General features: G+C 36.7%; 1 protein-coding gene across 1 annotated transcript in view; it reads left to right on the top strand.

The window, feature by feature from the left end:
* Window positions 1–19,588, top strand: part of DIAPH3 (diaphanous related formin 3) — a 489,528-nt gene extending 469,940 nt beyond the window's left edge. Inside the window, exon 28 of the mRNA XM_070480866.1 lies at window positions 18,355–19,588. Within this exon, the coding sequence (XP_070336967.1) occupies window positions 18,355–18,617 (263 nt within the window). The 3' untranslated portion in view covers window positions 18,618–19,588. The remainder of the gene's footprint in view (window positions 1–18,354) is intronic.
* Window positions 19,589–22,367: the final 2,779 nt, after the last annotated feature.

Raw genomic sequence — 22,367 nt, 5'->3', positions numbered from 1 at the left:
GAGAAAACTATATGCAAAATTTTTAAATTTAAAATAGATCGAGGCATTTGTGATTAGTTCATTTAATTTTTTTAAAAAACTGGAAAATTTTATATCTCTGGGCTGTACTTGGTACAAATTGGGTAGTATTCATTAAAATGTAAACTTTTTATGTGCAATAATGTCAAAATAACTAGCTTTGCATAATTTCTAAAGTACTAGTGAATCCAGGCCATAGATTTTGCTTTTTCTATGAATAACTAGTTATATTGCAATTTTAAGTATAGGCAGTACTTGATGCTGTAGAAGGAAAAACCCTGGAAAAAAACATTCTGGTTCTGTTTCACTAGAGAGCCCAATAGATTTTTAAGCTATTTGTCAGAAACAATATTGATAACCATGAAGTGTCCCTTTGGTTCCTTGTGCTAATATAGGAATGCTATCTGCTTCTCTTTTTTCACCATGTATAGTTTATTTTTTAAAAGTTAGATAACCATGCTATAGTTGGGAATCTGGAGGTGAAACAGGAGATTTGGTCTTGAATCCAACCTCCACCCTAACTTGCCTCCTGACTTGGGGCAGGTTTCTTACCTCTCAGAGCCTCCTTTCCTCATCTGTGAAGTGGAGAGAATAAAAATCATTCTCCCTTAGGCTGTATGATGATTCATGTAAAACCCCCTCATGCAGACGGGCACTTAGAACTCACACACATTTGTATTGTTTTTATTATTAGTCTTTTGTAAAACAAAACCTGAAATAGGGGGGCCGGCCCGGTGGCGCAGCGCTTGAGTGCACACGTTCTGCTTCTCGTTGGCCCAGGGTTTGCCAGTTTGGATGCCGGGTTTGGACATGGCACCACTTGGCAAAAGCCATGCTGTGGTAGGCATCCCATGTATATAAAGGAGAGGAAGATGGGCATGGATGTTAGCTCAAAGCCAGTCTTCCTCAGCAAAAAGAGGAAGATTGGCAGTAGTTAGCTCAGGGCTGATCTTCCTCAAAAAAAAAAAAAAAAACCTGAAATAGGAAAAAACCTTACAAACAATTATCAATTGTACTTTTATTAATTGTAATAATAAAATGGTGAGACAGTACATATATTTTTGTAGAACTAAATCTGAGTTTCACCTTTGCACATCATGTTATAGTTGAAAACTTTTTTAACAAAGTATTTTTTGGTTTGTCACATAGTGAACCTCATTGGACAGATGAGGAGTGACTCCCCCCCATGATAATTACTTCTTTGGTCTGATAAGTAGGGCTATGACACGTAAGATAGTAAGATTGGTATATTCCAGGAGAAGATAGACACAAGATATTACATTAGAGAAATAAAATGATTCGTATTGGAAGGTTCATGAATGTTAGAGTTACCAAATGGACTTGGCAAAACTGCAGAACACATCGCTTCTCTGTTGTGCTCTAGAAGAGGCCATTTCATGTCGTGGGATTTCATTAATTGCAAAGGCTCCTAGATTCTATTAATTGCAATAATTTCTTTCCTCCTCCAATTAAATGAGAGCCAGTATAGAAAGGTAGTACCATTACAAAATCTAAGACCTTTAGAAACAGAATAATTAATTAGCAAACATATTATTATACTGTAATAGTTGTAAAAGAAAGTATTATGTTCCATATTATTTAAATCACTAAAAGTTATTCAGGGTACTACAATGCCCACTTAAGTTGAATGATTGGTGACAGGTGTAACTGTCTGACCTCTAGTGGCTATAGCTTATAGCTGCATCTCAGTTATGGGCTGAAAAAAAAAACCCTGAGACTATGGAAAGAAATCTTTTCAGATCCTAATAGTAGAGTTCTATTATTGTGAGTGTATGATTCACTTCCTTGAATTCCTACTAGTCTAATTATTAGGGTACTGCCTCAAAGAACAGAGTTCAGAACGAACTTTGTTAAACTGTGAGTTCAGGTGCTTGAAATGTGTCGGCAGATCCTGCCCTGAGGCCCAGGAGCCAAGTATTCTCTACATGTTTTGTAGACATTCTGAAGTCCATAGCAAGCTTCCAGCATCAACGTTCAGCATTATTTTATAGGGTTGCATGAAATATTTTTTAAAATATTGACAGGCTATATATTAAATGTCTATATGAATAATATGTCTTTGATAATGTCTAGATGTTATGGGTTTATATGAGTATTTTCAGATTCAAATTGAACAGCATTACTTTCCTCTTATACTCCATCATGAGTTAAGGATGCTGTTTGAAACAGGAAGTACATTGGAATTGACCAACAATTTGGGGACATAAACCTCTGACTATACTGAACCACTAAACTAAGTAGACTTAGATACGACATTTAATGTGATGCTCCAAATTGAAAAAGACTAAGAAAATTTATCTTAAATTAAAGAATAAAAAAGAGAACATTCTGCCATGTGGTAGTAACATATTTTGCTTTGTCTTTAACATAAACCATACTAGAATATTTGACTTAATTTTTTCTTTTTTCTTTTTAAAGGATGGCACCTGAGCTAACAACTGTTACCAATCTTTTTTTTTTTTTTTCTGCTTTTTCTCCCAAAGCCCCCCGGTACATGGTTGTGTATTCTAGTTGTGGGTCCTTCTAGTTGTGGCATGTGGGACGCTGCCTCAGCGTGGCCTGATGAGCGGTGCCATGTCCGTGCCCAAGATCCAAGTCCGTGAAACCCTGGGCTGCCAAAGCGGAGCGCGTGAACTTAACCACTCAGCCATTGGGCCAGCCCCTAATTTTTTCTTTTCATACTTTGTATCTCAGTCAACTGAGAACTTTCATCTCAGTAGTTTGATGAACCATAAATTGCTAGACATTTATGGCTAATGTGGATCTCCAGTAATTTTTTTAAATTTCAAATACCACGTGGACCATAAAGTTTCACATACTTCGAGCCTGCTTCTGCGCTAACACTTGTAGCTCTTTTAAGAGAATATACAACAAATGGAACAACTAACAATTGCTACATGTTGTCCTCTGTCGGTTTTCCTGCAGTCAGCACCTTCTTTAGCTCACTAGGAGTACTACACTCTAATTCCTTTCTTTTCTGCCTGCTGTATGGTACATTTCTAGTGCTTTGTGTTTCATGTTACCATAGAGACAGGAGGTGCTCCAAAGCCCTGGGAAGATGGTAGAAGCAGGTCTTTGAGGAAACAGTCCCTGCTGGCTAGAGAAGCCCGAGGCAAGAATCTATAGCAGTAAATGGAAAGAGGGAATTGTGCGGTCAGATCCCACTGTGTCCATAGGGGCTTAGGGAGCACAGGCCAGCCAGCGCTGCATTCAAACTGAGTTGTTTACAGAAACCAATTTTGCAGAGATCTCAGTGCAGCCTGGGGTTTCATAGGCACCAAACTTAGTGTTTTATTTGCAAGAAAACAACTGAAGTGACATTGACCTATTCTTTTACTGTTTTCTCATTAAACGGGAGCAGCTTCTAAGAAAGGTCCTCTTTGCCTGACTTATTTTGCCGATCAAAAATCTCACCTTTAAAATGCAGATCGATAATTCTTTGACTCAGCCGACACCATCAGAAGTCAAATTGCAGTTTGAGCACAAGGGGCTCTACAACCAGCGCCCAAATCACTGATCCAAATATGCTAGTTCTAGAAATGAGTAGTTTATATTTACCCTAAATTGTTATATATTCCTTCCATATTTTAGATGCGTAACTTAAAGCTTTTAAACGTGTCTCTGATTTAATGAATTGTTATATTTCCTAGTATATTATTTTAACTCATACTTGTTAATAATTTTTATTTCAGGAGAAAGCTGCTAAAAGATTTTTAAATAATATAGATTTTTTTTCTCTTGCCTTCTCCTTACAGATGTGTGTGCAGTAAGGCTTTAGAGGGAAGGGAGGAAGAGGAAAATGAAAAACTCAAGAACAAAACAATGTGAAATAGAATTTTAGAACAAATGTTATTTTGTGAATTATCTTTAAAACTAGTCTTTTTGAGTGGATAAAATCCATACTCAGGCTGTTTGCTGGATTTTTGTCACAGATCTAATAGTCTAAGCAGGGAAAGAATTCAGAGAAATTCAGAAAACATCAACATATCTTCCCAGTTTCCAGTTCAAGGGCATAGTATGCAAAATTGTACTTTAGAGGAAGAAGGCCAGTGATCTGTAAATCTGTAAATGGAGTGAGGTTGAGTAGTCCTCTGAGGCACTCAGTTTCCTCAGATTGACAGTAGGAGGCAGTGGTGTACTAGCCTGAGCTGCTCTCCGTAAGGTACTATCTATGACTCATGCCAGATTTTTTTTTTTTTAACTCATTTTCTAGAAATACATGAAACCAAAATCTTAGAAGTAGTTTCAGATTTCATAATGAAACTTGGTACCATCAATCCAATACAAGATAATGCTGCTGGGCTATGAATAGAATAATCAAAAAAGGCAAATCTGTCAGCTCTTAACAGTGACAACTCTGCGCCTCAGCCCCATATAGGTCCTGTTCCAGTAAGAATAGAAGAATGGCAAGAAATAAAGGTCAATCTCATTTTGGAAAGAAGGAGAGTCACATTTAATAAGTTATATCCTTCTAATTTTCACTGATTTACTAAAATGTGGACAGAACTAAGAAGTAAAAGTAGAAGAGTCAATAACTGGTGCCCTGGTCTCTGTGCTTAGGTGGCTGGATAAACATAGTCAAAAGATAGACAGTAGCAACAGTAGGCATGACATATTAGCATTCAAGCTTCATGATTGTAGTTGTAATCTTTAGCCATTGTCTATTTTACCATTTTAGAAGCTACCTAAGTCCGAATTACCAAGGAATATACAACTGTTCCTTCCCCTTTATAGGAAACAAAATCACAAGGAAATGCCAAATTTTGGAACACTGCATTCTTTCACTTGATTATTTTTCAAGTAGCTAAAAAGAAAAATATATTGGAAAAGCATTTTCCTTCTGTGATAACTGATTCCGTTAATAGGTTATCTTTCATTTGTTGACCTAATCTCAATGAGGTATGTGTTTGGGGATTTTTTCCATGGTATTAGGGATATATTTATATCCGCAATTCCCTGTATAATTCAAATAGTACATATTTATTTGATAACTAACCATGATTAGTGTACAATCTGTGACCATGAAATAGAGCTGGGTTTACTAGTCCAAATTACATAGGGAAATAAATGCAGATATAAATACATCCCTAAGACACAGGAAGAAAATCCAAAATACATACCCATACAGGACTGGGCTTGTGATCTTGGTTTTATGACTTTTTCTCTAGCCAAGTGAACTATACACCCCTATACGGTGACTTATAATAAATTATAGAAGTATTTTAGTAAATATGGAGAAATGAACAATTAATTTTCGTTAGGACGTGGATTATTCCAATTTGAGTTTAACTTTTACTAAAGTTTAAAAATTGTTTTTGCCACAATTCCTAAATTCTTTTTAATAGTAATTGTTAGCTTTCTAACAGTAGAAAATCCAACTTGAGATAAAGTTACTCATCACTGAAATTTTCTATAAAGATATCTAACTCAAAAATATTACAGGTTATAGCACAGATAGAAACTCCAGGTTCTAGAAATGTACTGTCTGGCACAGTAGCCAACAGCCATGTGTGGCTCTTTTGCTCTTGGAATGTGATGAGTCTGAATTGAGATGTACCGTAAGTGTAAAACACATATTTGATTTCAAAGACAGTACCAAAAAAACATTAACACTTTCATTAATATATTTTTTACTTTGCCTACATGTGTAAATGATAATGGTTGATATTTGGCTAAGTAAAATACATTATTAAAATTAATTTCACCTGATTTTTTCCCCAATATTTAATGTGACTTCTAGAAAATTTTAAGTTGCATATGTAGCCCACTTTTGTGACTCACTGTGTTTCTGTTGTACCACATTAAACAAAATATGTCATCAGTTTTAATCGCTATTCAGGTAATATTATTCTGAAATGTTTTCTTTGGAAAGGATTCATATAAAACATTAAGTGAAACAAGGTGGTAAAATTATGTCATTTTTTAGGTCGGTCACTCAAGAAATAACCTATTTAAGCATTCCTTCTAAGGCAGACACTATTCTAAGTACTTAGTGGTACTCCAGTGAATGAAAGAGGTGAAGATCTCTGCCTTCGTGGAGTTTACATTCTAGCAGGTTAGATCAGAGTTAGATGGATATAAGTTTGTTTTTCTCACTCAAACATATTACTATCTTAGATATGTAGTATATATTTAGTGACAGTCTGGGGAAAAGTAAAGGAACATTTCTATGTATACAGTCATGCATAAAATTATTTGAATTTAAAATGGTCTTCATCACAATTGTATCCCAGGATTGAATTCTCTAATAGATAAAGACAGATTGTTTTAAGGAGATTTTTATCAGGCATAGACTGAAAATCAGCCTCAAGTATTGTCTATCTGGAAGTTTTTTAAATGTTGTATTCAAAAGGATTCTATGAGCATAAAATTCTATTGTTTTATTTTACTAGATACTCTAATTGAGTTTAATTTTCCCAGAATTTTAAACTATGAAATGAATATGATTTTGCATGTTCATGATAGAAATGACAGGATCCTAAATGTGTGAAGGACTCAGCACCTAGCATGGTAGCTAAATACTCATTGAATTAGCTAATGAATTGACTTAACCATAACTTCAACTCGTGATCTCTAGAGTAACAGTTGAAGAAATTGTTGCTATTTGGCTTGGCAAAGAGAAGATTTGGGGAATGTGCTATCTGTGTTTGAATAGTTGAAGGGCTGATGGGCGGGAGAGGAATTAGACTCAATACAGCCCTAAAGGGAAAACTCAGTGGGGCCAGTGACTAAGATTTCAGGGGAATAAACACTAAATAAATATAAGGTAAAACATTTGGTTATTAGAACTGTCCAAAGGAGCAATATGTTGCCTTGTGAGATTGTGAGGATATGACTGGAGGTCTTAAACTCAGGCTGGAAAACCACTTGACAGGATGCTGAATAAATGGAATTCAAGCATTGGGTGGATGGTTCTACCAAGAAACTAAGAGTCTTTCCAATCCTGAGATTACATGATTCTATGAATCAAAGTGAAATGGAGTTGAAATAGCATAGATTACTCATTCAGAGGAAACATCTGTACTTTGGAAATATCTAATAAATGATGAATTAGGAAATATGAAAAAGGAAAATACTTGAAAGCACACTATAAGATACTACTTAGACATGGCTTCAGGAAAATATTTGGGTCCTATAGTATTTATTTAGCTGGTTCGGTTCCAATAGAGCTTCCTAGTCATTAGCACTGGGAGTGGGCCTTTCCTCAAACCCCTCAAACGTGAAGTGCTGTTTACATTTCACAATATGTCTATTTTCCCTAGCCTAATCATATGTCCCCAGAGCCATGGGGGTGTAAGATTTGGATTGGGTTTGCCAGAGGCAAATAGCACAGTCTGTGTGGCCTTGACAGTTCTCTTCTCTAAATTGACTTCTCTAAATCTCAATTTCCTCATTTATAAAACAGTTATTAATACCTATCTTTTAAGTTTGTTGGAAAAATTTTTAAAATAACGTGCAAAGGGTTTATCAGATATATGTATATAGTATATGTTCAATAACTATAATATCAAACCATATCCCAGTGTTATTTCCCCACCCTCTTCCTCATAAACCACCAGATCATCTGATCAAGTTATTTAATATCTGGTATCTATTAGCTGACAGGCAATTGCATGCTTTAGAAATATCAACTTAATAACTGCTAAGCCACAGACTGGCGACCACAAATGCGTAGCAGCTGAGACAGCTGTCAGTAACAGATAGCAGGACTGCTAAACAGATGCTCTCCTCAGTTGCAGTATGTTAGTATGAAGAGGAAGCTGCTTTAGACCTGAAAGTTTGGTTTGAAAATGTGTTGTTTGAAGTAATGGGAGGGCATTTAGATAGAAATGCTTTGGGAGGCTGAGGTGCACACCGTATTGAAGCTCTCCCATTAGGCCTGGAGACGCAGATGTGGGAGTCTCCTCCCCAGACGAGACAGTTGAAGCTGTGAGAATCTTGGTGAAGAGAATGTAGAAAGGACAGAAAGGTGGGCCAAGGATCTAACAATGAGAAATGGCCACACAGAGAGAGAGAGATCATTGTGTTTGGGAGGGGTAGGGAAGGTAGAATAAATTATCAAAGAAGACTAAAAAGGAATCATCAAAAAGTAGAAGAGTAAGCTTGGTAAAGGGCCTTATCGTGATAGAGCATGCTAACCAGGAGTCCGAGGACTTGAGTTTTATCTCTGGCTCTACCCAAAAGTTGTGTCTGCTTCTTCAGTTTTGTGTAAAACAAGTTAAATGTATCCATGACGCCTCTCTCACAAGAGTGTTGTAAGAATCAAATGAGTGGATGTATGGGCATGTTTCCAAACTATGGAATAGCCATATATAAAGGTCATATGATGATACTGATATTATCAATTATATAATAATACTCAATGAGTAACATCCTGTAATGACTTATGACACCAGCTAAGTATGTAATGACTTATGACACATCTGGAGTTAGGCCACACTTCACAGGTCACAGTTCTCTAAAAGACTGCCCTCACCTCAGATACCAGCTTCATGTTTGGGAATTGCCAGTCCACCCTCACTTCTGACCAGCCGGCTACAAATTCAGGGGTTTTCCTTATTCAAGTTTGATAATTTAATTCACTAGAATGACCCCTAGAACTCAGGAAAGCAACTACTATTACAGATTTATTATAGTAAAATGACACAAATCAGAACCAGCCAAACAGAGACCACACATAGGGTAAGGTCTGGGAGGGTGTCAAACATGAAGCTTCTCCTGTCCTCAGGGATACCCCAGCCCCTAACCCCAGCACATCAATATGTGACAATACATATTGCCAACACACCTGATCCTCAGTGTCCAGAGTTTGTATTGAGGCTTCATTATTTAGGCATGATTGACAGGGTTGAACTCAATCTCCATGCCGCCAAACCCTCTAATCACGTGGTTGATCTTTCTGATGTGGCCATCCCCCATCCCGAATCACTCATGACCGTAAACTCTCTAGGAGCCCACCATGAGTCACCTTATTAGCATAAATTATCAGATGTGGTCTGAAGGGCTTACCATGAATAACGATGACACTCCTATCACTCTGTTAATTCCAAGAGTTTAGAGGCTCCCTCCCAGGAACCAGGACAATAGCTAAGCAAATTCTTTATTGCTCACATTCAAAAGTGTTGCAACTGTAAGAAAATGCATGAGAAAATTCCACTGAGTTTAGGAATGTTGAGGCTTCGGGTGAGCTTGTAGGGAGCAGTTTCCATGGAGAGAGATGTATGAAACCCAAATTAGAATTTGCTAAGAATTGGGTAGAAAGAGGAAAGCAAATGGAGGGGCTTTCACCTCAAGTAATACATTATCAATCAGAAAGATATGCAGTTGAACAGAAGGGTTTACATTACCATTCTCTTTGGAGGAAAGAGGCTGTACTTACCCTGGATGCCCTGTGCTCAGGAACTTGCATCATCCCTCGTACGTTCCAACCCTATGATCAGCGAGGAAGCCCAGCATCAGAAACTGCAAAATGGCAGTGCCATCTTTGAATTTTTATTCAAGGGGCAGTGATATAGAACAAGATTGAAGAGAAGTGTATATATGATAAGTTTCTGCAAAAAGTTCTAGTTTCTCAATTATCTCTTTTATTCAGAGAGATCTTTTATAATCCTCTGCTTTGTCTATTTTGTTTGAATTGGGGGGAATAATTGTTCTATTTTGTTGCTGTTGTTTTTACATAATTGGTTCCATAAGAGTTTCTTAACACTCCTAAAAGATTTTAGCTGTATACAAAATGCCCTTTTGCTCTTTTTATCATTTTTATACATTTTCAATACAAAAGGTAAAATAAACAGCAAAGTGAAACCAAGGGAAGACGATTATTTATAGCATCAGTAAATCAACACTAAGGAAAACCACAGGGATATGGGCTTCTGGTGGCCAGGGCTAACTTCGATTATTGCATAGATTAAAAACATATATTTGTCACACACTTTGCTATCATGTAGACCCAGTAGTGCTTTAAAAATTATATTTATTGGCCATTCTTTTCTCTCACCAAAGTAAAGCCATTGCTAGGGTGAAACAAATAGCTACTTAATAGGTCAAAGTAATAGTTAAGAGCAAAAAGTAAAGAATTATAAGGGAAGATCAAATTTCAGGAAGACTGAATAGATTCAGTCAATTTGGGGCACCAGTGTTCTGTAGTTTTCCTCCTGTCAAAGCTGGCACAGAGTCATCATTGACCACAAAAGGCAGGAGCTCAGTTTTACATTTCATCTGAGACTTGTCGCTTCTAAGAAGTCAGTGCCCATTAGAACCACAATGTGATGGGGGATCAATACTGACTTAAAAGGAATAATGCCTCTTTCTGAACCATAACTAGTATTTCCTGCAGCAGAAAGGGTTTTCCCAGGGGCCATCAGCCAGGGCCTTAGCTTTGCCTTCTTAGCTCAAGAAGCGTAACTACCGTTGGCTTAAATATTTCCCCGTTTGGATGCCAAGTTGTGTATATTTAGATTTACTTTTTTGTCAGCAACTTTCCCAGTTTCCTCTGTCCCTTGTGTTACTCAAGAAACAATGGAAATGTTACCTCAAGATGATAGTTTTTTGCGGGGGTTTTTTTTTTGGCTTTCTTTGTCATCCAAATCTATAGTCTGCCAAAGGTGTGTGGGATCCAACAGTGATGTAGTTTACGGCTTTTATTTTCATTTTTAAGTCCAATGGGTTCTCTATGTTTAAAAGCCATTCAACTTTTCAACAATTTTCAACTTTTCATTCACTTTCAGGAAAAAAGCTGTAGTGGGACTCCAGAATCAATTTTTATAGAAAGAATCATATGAGGAATTAGAAAAACTCACTTATTTCAATGTCTTAAAGGAAAATAGCATGTGTTCTCACCCTGTTTATTTCCACAGAAATGTAAATATATGCTGTGTGGATTGGATTCCCTTACTGACCTGGTACTAAGATAGGAGCTGGTCCTTGCCAATCTGTGCTACCATCACCAACGACCCTGGATATTGGCAGTCGTCCTACATAGATCCACTTCTCTTCACAAACATCAATTGTAGTATCTCAAAGGGGAAGAAACCCAGCAGCCTTGGATTCAATTCATAAAATAATAGCACAAGTGTCCTCTCTTTGGAGAGTTAAACAGTCATTCTTCTTTGCCTTAATATCTTTAGATTCCATTTAAAAATGTGTATTGGTAAGGATTTGAGTTGATGGGAAATACAAAAATCCCCTAGCCTTATCTTTCATTGAAAGAGTCCATGTGTCCAAGTCTGTCATCTTCTATTCGGAACTGTCTAATTTCGTACCAAAAGGAGGAGCCCGCCAGCCTGATATTATAATTTAGTTCATGCCTCTGAGCACCTATATAGAGTTCTCTCCAACTTACAGAGTTGGCATCCTCCTGATGTTTGAAGTGAACCATTTAGAAACTATATGTATGTTTTAAGCACAGTAAGTACATGGAATTTGGGTCTCCAGTTCAGCCCACATGAAGCCACCAGTAGTGGACTTTTAAAATAATCATAATGGCAAAAGACACCTGGCCTTGAACCAACATTGTAATAAAATTTCTATATCAAAGTGAGCTTCCTCTAACCTGTAAATGCTTTCTCTAGTTGCAGTGGGGCAGGAGACTCCTCCAACCCAACTTCATCTATCTGCTTTGCAATTTAAATGTGACTCCCTCCGTTCCACCATTCGAGTTTTCCATGGCTGTGGACAAAGCAAAAGGAAAGAAGCTGAGGACCTAGATGGGAGCTGTTGGGATGCTGAGAGAGAATGTGAGGGCTGGAGGAGGAGTTATCTAGGAATTTCAAACAGAGCCATCAGCTCATTCTTAAAGAAGCCCTTGTACCCTTTCTGTTTTATTTCTTCAGTGCTCTCAGGAATGGCCTGTTTCCTTTTTATATCATTTTGGCTGTTGCTTCTCATGAAAGATTCTCCACCGGAAACCACAGAGGAGTTAAATACCAGCTTGGTTTCTCTCTTATCATTTTGTCCCTAAAGCACACCCGCTGCTATTTGGAGTTTTCTCAGAAGAGTAGAAACATTGGCTAGCTCATTGTTATCCACCTAAGCCTCCAAAGAAGTTCAAAGAGAAAACAGTAAAAGAAAAATGAGGCTCTGCCGGGCATTTCATCCTTGGATCTGGTATAGGTCAAATAAAGAAGGGCTGAAATATCCAAGTGGATATACAATCCTTGTTTTTAGCAGTATGCAGTTTATTAGTGACCTTGACAAGAGCTGTTTCAGAAGAGTAAAGGGTCTAACGTATGATTAGAGTAGCTTCCAGAGAAAAACGGGAAGAGAGGAATTAAGACAGTAGGAATAGGCAAATCTTCTGAGATGTTTTGCTGTAAAGGCAGTCAACAATTAAGGTAGTAAATGGAGCAAACGGAGATTTTCTTTCCTCTAAAGATTGGGGTTATTACAACATACTTGTATGCTGAGGGAAATGGTCACGTGAATAAGCAACACTTTATTATGCAGTGGAGAGAGAACACAGCTGCCAGAGGGATGTCCTTGAATAGATAAGTGAGAGTAGTGTGTGGTGCTCACTTTGAGGGGTTGTCCTCAGAGGGGAGCACGGAAGATCCTAAGGTGGGAAGGAGTTTATGTTCTCACGATGAGTAGATAGGGGGATGGGGAGAAGCTTATGAGAGTTCTCTTCTGCTTGCTTCTATGAATGAGTTAAATGAGAGTGAAGGAGAACATATTGGATGTTTGATAAGAGAGGTGAAGGTGTGAAATAGTTGTCTAGGAGAATGGAAGGATGAATGGACTAGGGAATTGTAGAGGGATTAAGGTCATACTTGAAGCTCATGGTCATGAATTTAAGTGAGACCTGGAAAGAAAAGGAGTACATATGTGACCTTGGACTCACTGTGCTAAGGTAATTTACATAGGTCTACTATCTGCTTTACACAGTTATTGGGACAATTAAGTGTGTCAGAAAGCATTTCAAAGTCTAAGTACAGGATATCGTTATTATGAAACTTAGCTTTGAATTACTTAGCACTTCCCCTTGGCAAAAAGCTTTTCAAATTTCTTTAAGATGGCCTTAGTATCTCTAGAGACAGCATTTGGCTTCTGCCGCTGATTTCCTCAGTAACTAAGTCTAAGCAGATGACTTAACTTCTTCTGCTTTTACCTCTCAATCTATAAAATGAAGGTGGTAATGTTTAAAGTGCAATCAATGCTTTATAAATAAAGGTGCTATTTAAATACAAGCTATTAATAAAATAGTATTTCATCCCTCACTGGTATGGTCACCAGAAAGTCAGAAAGGTCAAAGCATCTGAATAAGTCTTGGGTGGCAGATGCCTCCCTTAGAAAGCTTTGAATGAGGAAGAGAAAGACGAATACGTTGAAATAAGTGTCACCCACATTATTTAATTCTCACAACTACTCTTTGAGATTGATTATTAGAACCTGAGACTCAAGAAGGTTAAATAACCTGTTAAAGCCAAGCGGTAGAGCTTGGATTTCAACCCAGATTTATCTTAAAATCCCATGCTCTTTTCTCTTGGCGGTATAAGGAATTGAGCTTGATACATTATAGCCAGAGAAGGTTTAGAATACTCTGTGTTTATTATAGACTCATATTTTAGCCAATTTAATCTCTTCTCTGCCATCAAAAATTTAACTAGAGTTGCCCAGTAGCAGAATAAACTGGTTTGTTGGCAGTATCATCATGATGGAGTCATTTACAGGAAATCAAATGACAAGAAAACATAGGGACATCCGGGGGAAGGAGCAGTAAGCTGACTAAAAATTTGCACTTAGCTACAAGTGCAGTTTTCAAACACTCTTTGGGGCAGGAGGGTGGGTGCTAGAAAACATTTGTGTAGTCATGGGAACTGCAGGAATACCATGTCTGCTGTGCCCTTTACTTGCAAACGTAATATGTACCTTATAAACTATAGAGCATAAATAGCTGTAAGAGAAAATCACTGCTCTGTTAGATTTTGAATTTTGAGTAACAATCACCTACCTGATAGAGAATGTGATAGGAAAAGTGTATTTATTTTCTTCCAACAGCTAAGAGGTGATCATACTTCTAAAATTTGTTGAGATTGTCCAAGAAAGTGTGTAAAATACTCATCCATCATTGGAAGCCCCTGGTCAGGAAATGACAGTGCAGTAAATATCTTCAGCAGCCACCTTTTAATGTACAAGCTGTTTTCGGTTGGAATTTTCAGCACTCACATAAAACACACTGTCATGAGTGACTGCTTGTGCTCCAAAGTCATTACTATTGGGATAATGGAACATCTCTCAGCGAATAACCAAAAAACTTTAAATGTCATGTCAAGTTTGTTGAAACCATTTTCAAGCCCCTTCAAGGTTACATGAATATTGAGGGTATCTCTTTTTTAAAGGTTTGAGATCTATGAGAGAGATCACTCATAAGGTTGAGCGGTGTGAGTCAGTTAATTAAAAGAAAATCTCGTGTTCTTTGCAAAAGTCAATCAGCCAGAGCCACTTAGTCATTAGCTAGTGCAACTCTCTCCTTACAGCCTTGATGAGTTGAGATCACTGTCACTCACCAATAAAAGAATGTGTGTGTGTGTATATGTACACATGTCTGTATGAATATGTGTGTATCTATTTGACAAATTATGATGTACTTTTGACTTGCTAGGAAGATTTAAAAATTTCCCTACCAAATTCAGTATTTCTTTTAAGGGAAATCATTGACTTTTAAAATTCCTATTACAAACTTTCCTCCTTGGCTTTGTTTGAAAAGGGAGTTAATCTCATTATTATTCAAAATAATGCTCATCTTGAGTCATAGAGTGTGGAAATACTTCATTTACCCAATGCATATTTATTTTTATTTTTTTATTGAAGTATAATTGACATACAATGTTCTATTTCAGATGTACATGATAGTGATTCAATATTTATACATTATAAAATGATCACAATATGTCTACTAACCATCTGTCACCATACAAAGTTACTGCAATATTTATTGACTACATTTTCTATGCTGTACATTACATCTCCATGATTTATTTATTTTATAACCGAAAGTTTGTACCTCTTCATCCCCTTTACCTATTTTGCCCAAACCCCCACCCCTCCCCACTCTGGTATCCACTAGTTTGTTTCCTGTATCTGTGAGTCTTTTTGGTTTTGTTTGTTTGCTTTGTTTTTAGATTCTACGTATAAGTGAAATCTTTTGATATTTGTCTTTCTCTATCTGACTTCACTTAGCATAATACCCCCAGGTCCATCCATGTTGTCACAAATGGCAACATTTTCATTCTTTTTTATGGCTGAGTAATATTCTGTTGTGTGTGTGTATACACACACACATTCACACACACACACACACCATGTCTTCTTTATCCATTCATCAATTGATGGACACTTAAGTTGCTCCCAAATCTTGGCTATGGTGAGCAATGCCACAATGAACATAAGGGTGCATACTTCTCTTCAAATTAGTGTTTTGTTTTCTTTGGCTAAATAGCCAGACATGGAATTACTGGACCGTATGGCAGTTCTATTTTTAATTTTTTGAGGAAACTTCCTACTGTTTCCCTAGTGGCTACACCAACTTACATTCCCACTAACAGTGTATGAGGGTTCCCTTTTCTTCACATCCTCGCCAACACTTATTATTTCTTGTCTTTTTGATAGTAGCCATTCTGACAGATATGAGGTGGTAGCTCAATGTAGTTTTGATTTGCATTTCCCTGATGATTAGTGACATTGAGCATTTTTTTCATATGCCTGTTGGCCATCTGTATATCTTCTTTGGAAAAACATTTATTCAAGTCCTCTGCCCATTTTTTAATTGGTTTTTTTTGATATTAAGTTGTATAAGTTCTTTATATATTTTAGATGTTAACCCCTTATCAATGTATGATTTGCAAATATATTCTCCCATTCAGTAGGTTTCTTTTTTGTTTTGTTGATGGTTTCCTTTGTTGCGCAAAAGCTTTTTAGTTTGATGTAATCCCATTTGTTTATTTTTGCTTTTGTTTCCCTTGCCTAAGACTGGTCCAAAAAAATATTGCTAAGATCAGTGTCAAAGAACTGACTGCATATGTTTTCTTCTAGGAGTTTTATGGTTTTAGGTCTTACATTCAAGTCTTGAATCCATTTTGAATTTATTTTTGTATATGGTGTAAGATAGTGGTCCAGTTTCGTTCTTTTGCATGTAGTTGTCTAGTTTTCCCAACACCGTGTATTGAAGAGACTGTCCTTTCCCTATTGTATATTCTTGCCTTTTTTGTCATAGATTAACTGACCATATATGCATGGGTTTACTTCTGGGCTCTTTATTCTATTCCATTGATCTATGTGTCTGTTTTCATCCCAGTACCATTCTGTTTCAATTACTATGGCTTTGTATGAAATCAGGGAGTGTGATACCTCCAGCTTTTTTCTTTCTCAAAATTGTATTGGCTATTCAGGGTTTTTTGTGGTTCCATACAAGTTTGGGGATTTTTTTGTTCTGGTTCTGTGAGAAATGTCATTGGTACTTTGGTGATTTCATTGAATTTATAGATTGCTTTGGGTAATAGGGACGTTTTAACAATGTTAATTCTTCCAAACCATAAGCACAGTATATCGTTCATTTATTTGTGTCATCTGCAATTTCCTTCATCAGTGTCTTACAGTTTTCAGAATACAGGTCTATCACCCCTTTGGTTAAATTTATTTCTAGGTATTTTATTCTTTTCAATGCAGTTTTAAATGGGCTTGTTTTCTTAATTTTTCTTTCAATAGCTCATTATCAGTGTATAGAAATGCAACCAATTTCTAAATATTAAATTTTTACTGTGCAACTTTACTGAATTAATTTATTCTATTATGTTTTTGGTGGAGTCTTTAAGATTTTCTATATATAATATCATGTCATCTGCAAATAGTGACAGTTTTACTTCTTTTCCTATTTAGATGCCCTTTATTTCTTTTGATTATCTAATTGTTGTGGCTAGGACTTCCAATACTGTGTTGAATAAGAGTAGCGAGAGTGGGCACCCTTGTCTTGTTCCTGATCTTAGAGGAGATGCTTTCAGTGACTGACCATAGAGTATGATGTTAGCTGTGGGTTTGTCATATATGGTCTTTATTATGTTGAGGTACATTCCTTCTATACCTACTTTGTTGAGTTATTATAAATGAATGTTGAGTTTTGTCAAATGCTTTTTCTGCATCTAATGAGATGATCATATGATTTTTATCCTTCATTTTGTTGATGTGGTTTATCACATTAATTGATTTACAAGTGTTGAACTATACTTGCACCCCTGAAATAAATCCCCCTTAATTGTGATGTATGATCTTTTTCATGTATTGTTGAATTCAGTTTGCTGAATTTTGTTGAATTCAATATTTTGTTGAGGATTTTTGCATCTATGTTCATCAGGAATGTTGGTCTGTAATTGTGTGTGTGTGTGTGCTGTCTTTCGTTTTGATATCAGAGTAGTGCTGGCCTCAAAGTGAGTTTGGAAGTGTTCCTTCCTCTTCAATTTTTTGGAATAAATTGAGAAAATAGGTTTTAACTTTTCTTTAGATGTTTGGTAGAATTCACCTGTGAAGCCATCTGGTCCTAGACTTTTGTTTTTTGGGAATTTAACTACTGATTCAATTTCATTACTTGTAATCAGTTGACGCAGATTTTCTATTTCTTTATCATTCAGTCTGGGCAGGTTGTGTGTATCTAGGAATTTACCCATTTCTTCTAGGTTTTCCAATTTGTTTGGCATATAATAGTTCATAATACTCTCTTATGATCCTTTGTATTTCTGTGGTGTCAGCTGTGATCCCAATGCATATTTATTGAGCACCTACTTTGCTCCATGCCCATTCCAAGCATCAATGTTACAGGAGTTTTTAAAACAATGTCCCTGCTGACTTGGAGTTTACATCCTAATGAAGAGTAAACAGACAAGAAAACAAGTATATGATATGTCTAGGGGTTATGAGTTCTATGAAGGAAAAGATGAGGGGTAAGGAGATAGTGATGAAAAGAGTGAGTGCTGTTTTAGATAGATAGTCAGAGAAGGCCTCTCTCTATTTAGAGCTCATTTGAGGAGAAACCTGAATGAAATATAAGACCCAACCTTGATAATAACTGAGTGATGGGCATTTCAGGCATAAAGAAGAAGTAAATAAGCATTAATGCTAATGAGATGGTTGTCTATTTATATTTTAGTTTATTCTTAACTTCTGTGTGTTTATTTTAAGTCTACCTTATTCCGTTGAATATTTTTTCATTCAGTCTATCAAAGAGGACTTATTTATTGAGAATAATTATTTCAAATTTATGTTTCATAATGTGCATAGTGCTTGCTAATCACAGTGATGAGTTTTATGTTTCTTTCTTCCTTACTGTAGAAAATCAGAAAGCGCAGTTGACAGAAGGGTCACGTTCACACTACAATATCAATTGCAACTCAACGAGGACTCCAGTCGCCAAGGAGCTTAATTATAATCTAGACACTCCTACGTCCACAGGGAGGATCAAGGCAGTCGAGAAGAAGGAAGCCTGTAATGTAGAAAGCAACAGAAAAAAGGAAATGGAACTTCTTGGCTCTGTTTCTAAAAACGAATCCATTCCTGAAGTTGAAGCCCTGCTGGCAAGATTACGAGCTTTATAAATTAAACTGGTAAAAAATGATTAAGCGAAATATAAAGCCATGCTCTAAGCTATAACACTTGAAAAAATTGCTTTTTATATTAGTGACTTTATAGCATTTTAAATTATGATATATATTAGAAAAATAAAGCTAAATGCATGATTGCAATGCTTTTTCTACGTACTTGAGGTTTTGGCCTATTCAAGGTTGTAATAAGCTTTAATGCTTTCTTTGTCTCCTTGTATTCATGTGTTCTACATTTGGTGGTTAAATTATACATAATGCTTTAGAGAGCGGGTAGGTGGCCGTGTGTTCAGCCGTGTGTCCTTAAGAAAATACCATCTTTCTAAGTTACCGTAATTTTTACTTTACTGTTTTCAACGTTAATGAATGTGGAATCATCAACCTCAGGTCTTGCTACATATACATGTCTATTCCATGGATGTTATTTATTTGGGCCCAGGTTTCTCCTTAATTGGCATCTACATGCTATCAATGTAGCATCAGAAACATAAAACTGAATATAACAGAGCTGTGAGGAAATGATTGGTAAGCTCGTTATCATCATTGTTGAATTCATGTTAATTAGACCCTCTATGAGACTGTAAGACAATTGAGCACATTTCAAAAAATGATGTGATAGGAATGTATGCATTCTCTTTGCAAAATGTACATGCTTTTGTATAAAGTGAATGTATTCAGTATTACAGTGTTGCTGAAACTCTTAGCCAAGAGAGCTTCTTTTCCCCTGGTAATTATGACTCCGGCATAAAACTGCCATTTTGGAACTTCCCAAGTAACGGATTTTTTTTATTTCTCTGAACGAACTTGAAATTGCTGTTTCTTTGATCTGACAATCAATAACTTTAGCAAAGATCTGAAGTGTTTCGAGGAAACTTTTCCTGTGCAAATGTTGCGATTTTACCTCATTTGGGGCAAATTAACTCTTAATTCTATATCAAAGAAAATAAACTTGCCACTTGCACTAAATGAAGAAATCGCTTTTGTTCTCTTTTTTTTTTGCGGTTGGCGTATTCTGTGGGTAAGCAGCACACAGATTGTGCTCTGCAGTCTATCTAAGCATCTATTTTGCTTTATTATGTGCAGTAAGTAAGTGACTTCTCCTTTAGCTCCAGTTAAAGAGCAGTTATATGGAACTAGTCTGGCGAGGTCCACTGCTTTTTATTTCCTTGTTTAAGTTGCCACCTCCTTTCAGCTCCAAGTTAATAAAGTTAATTAATTAGGACTATGAACCAGGCCCTGTTTATAGACATTGGGGAACAGAGTGTGATCCGTGGCCAATGTGGGAATAAATTGTTCTTGTATGTATTGCTGAAATGTTCATTTTGCCCTCCAGTTGTGATTCCTATTTTCCTGAAAACAAATCTTAAAAATCAAGAAAGGTGAAGGATATTTACATATTTAAGCAGACAGGAGCCCTAGCAGTAAGGAAAGACATTAAATGATAGAAGCTGACTATTGGCTCTTAACATGATTTTGCGAAGACTTAACGCTTTTCAGAAACAAAACTGAAATTCAGCCAGATAGTTTGGACACACCAGGTGGCAGGTGAACACTCTGGAAACTTGGGGCCAGGGAGCAGCCACGGGGGAGAAGCAGCCTGGCCGTAAAGGGAAGAAAAGATGACACAGACTTCCAGGGGCAGAGGAAGGCAAGCAAGTCCTGAAACTGAGCAGTCAGCCCCTAAAGCATCTGTCTACACGAGCTGACAGACAGCCCTCTAGCAGGAGGGGGCTCCAGAAGGGCCAGGAGAGGGGACTAGCGGAGCTGGCATCCTGCAGGTCAGCGACCTTGCCCCCCTCTTCCTCGCTCTCTCCCTCTTGCTGACAGCAGCTTGTTCTGAGCAGACCTGAAAAGTAGGACTATAGCTGTGGAGAGGGGAACACAAAGAGTTGACAGAGGTAAGAGCCAACAAGAAGCACATCGTTTTCTGTTGCGGATATTTCCTTGGTAAATGCCCCTTCAACAATGGACAGGAGGGTATAATTAAGGTTTTAAAATTCATAATATTCTTTTAGCCAACTGTAGATGGAAACTATAGCGATGACCTTTAATTCGAGGATAGACATTGAGATACAATTTCATGTTTCTGAGCAAATGTTCATTTGAATTGGCAGATAAAAGGCAAACTCGAAACCAGCTGACACAGCTCAGTGCCCTTGAGGATGTACCATCCAGGGCAGTGACAAACCCCAAATAGACTTTCCTCCCCTTTCTCTCAAATCAGGCTGGAGAGTTTGGCAAGAACTCACAGACAACTGAGTGATCACTGATTTGTCCAAAAGCCAAGACCTGCTGCTAACAAGTTCTCCCAATCAAATATTTAATTTAAAAATAAGGAAAGCAATCTAACCATATATGCATGTATGACCTTTTTTAACATTTGACTATTTAAACAAAATATGTCTAAATGCACATTTCAATAATTCACATCAAAATTTTCTGGTGAGTCTATGAAATGCAATTATTTATACAAAGTTGCTCCAAAACTCTCTTAGTTGTTACCATACTATTTATTCAAAACAGGAGTTATTAATGACTTTGAAATGTTATTTTAGCCACAAATGATTGTTTCTGGGTTGATTCATTCTTAAAGTCTCATAATCCAATGTAGATCTAGGTTACTAGTTAGAAACTAAATCCTTTAGGCTATAATATATATCTGTGCTATATTTTATTAAACTCTTATAAGTAAGCACAGGTGAACTGGGAGCACCTTTGATGATTAGTTTTGTGGCAACCTTTTGAACAAACTGTGTAACTTTTAGAGAGTAATAGGTCCTAATATATAAACTGTTAATTTGATTGAAAATCAAAATGGCATTCATATTTTTCTTCATATTAAAATTTTTGAGGTCCAGGAATGGTAGCTAGTGGTGCGCCAGTACTCAATTTTGTCTGGTGAATTGTTAAAAGGTAGCTATTACATGCCCTTGCCAGGCATGAGTGTTCTTAGAACATGTCCTAGGGCCAAATTGTTAAACCGTTTTGCTCTAAGTGCGACTATTTAGCAAAACACCTGGAGTTGCCAAAGAACCATGGAGACTGGATTGCTTTTCAGAACTGAATCCAAGTCTCCCCATAAAGTGGAAATAATGGAACCTTAAACCGTAAAAGTTCATTATTCCTAAACAGCCCTTTGCCTTTTAAAATGAGTATAAAGAGAAGGTTACAACTAGGTTGGGCCATGGGTTTGAGGTTGAAGGAACGTTAGCTGTGTCCTCTAATCAGGGTTTGACTGTAGAGGCCTCTTCGTCTCCTATTCTTCTATTTAGATTTGAGTGTCTTTTGACTTGATCAATATTTTCGTTTAGGCATCTCCAAGAGACAAGAACTTACAAGGAATGTTGGTGTCTTTCAGGAAACCATAAAATGATAGATTTTTTTTTCCCTCTACTATCCATTTTGAAACTCCAACCATTGGACAAAAAATGTTTTAAAAGTTCTAGATATTACTTCCTTACAACAAATATCGCCAACATTCTCCATGTTCCTGCAGGTCTACATTATTATACATTTTGTGTTTGAAATCTAAGTTTTTTAAAAGCATTCTGATGATGGAATTGGAAGCCAGATTTCTGGATTATCTCTTCAGGGCAGTCTGTTCATTTTTTTTTTTTTAATATATAACAGCCTTTTAAAGTAGTTCAATAAGTCTCTATTATGCAACCTCACTTTTTTTTTATTGCATCTAAAGTTTGAGACTTTCCATATTTCTCCTGCATTTTTATTCCAAGTTATTAGTTGAAT

The sequence above is a fragment of the Equus asinus genome, chromosome 11 (assembly GCF_041296235.1).
Source record: "Equus asinus isolate D_3611 breed Donkey chromosome 11, EquAss-T2T_v2, whole genome shotgun sequence".
In the NCBI taxonomy this organism is placed as follows: Eukaryota; Metazoa; Chordata; class Mammalia; order Perissodactyla; family Equidae; genus Equus; species Equus asinus.
Note: the sequence above shows the minus strand (reverse complement) of the source record. Positions and strands in the feature narration are given on the sequence as shown.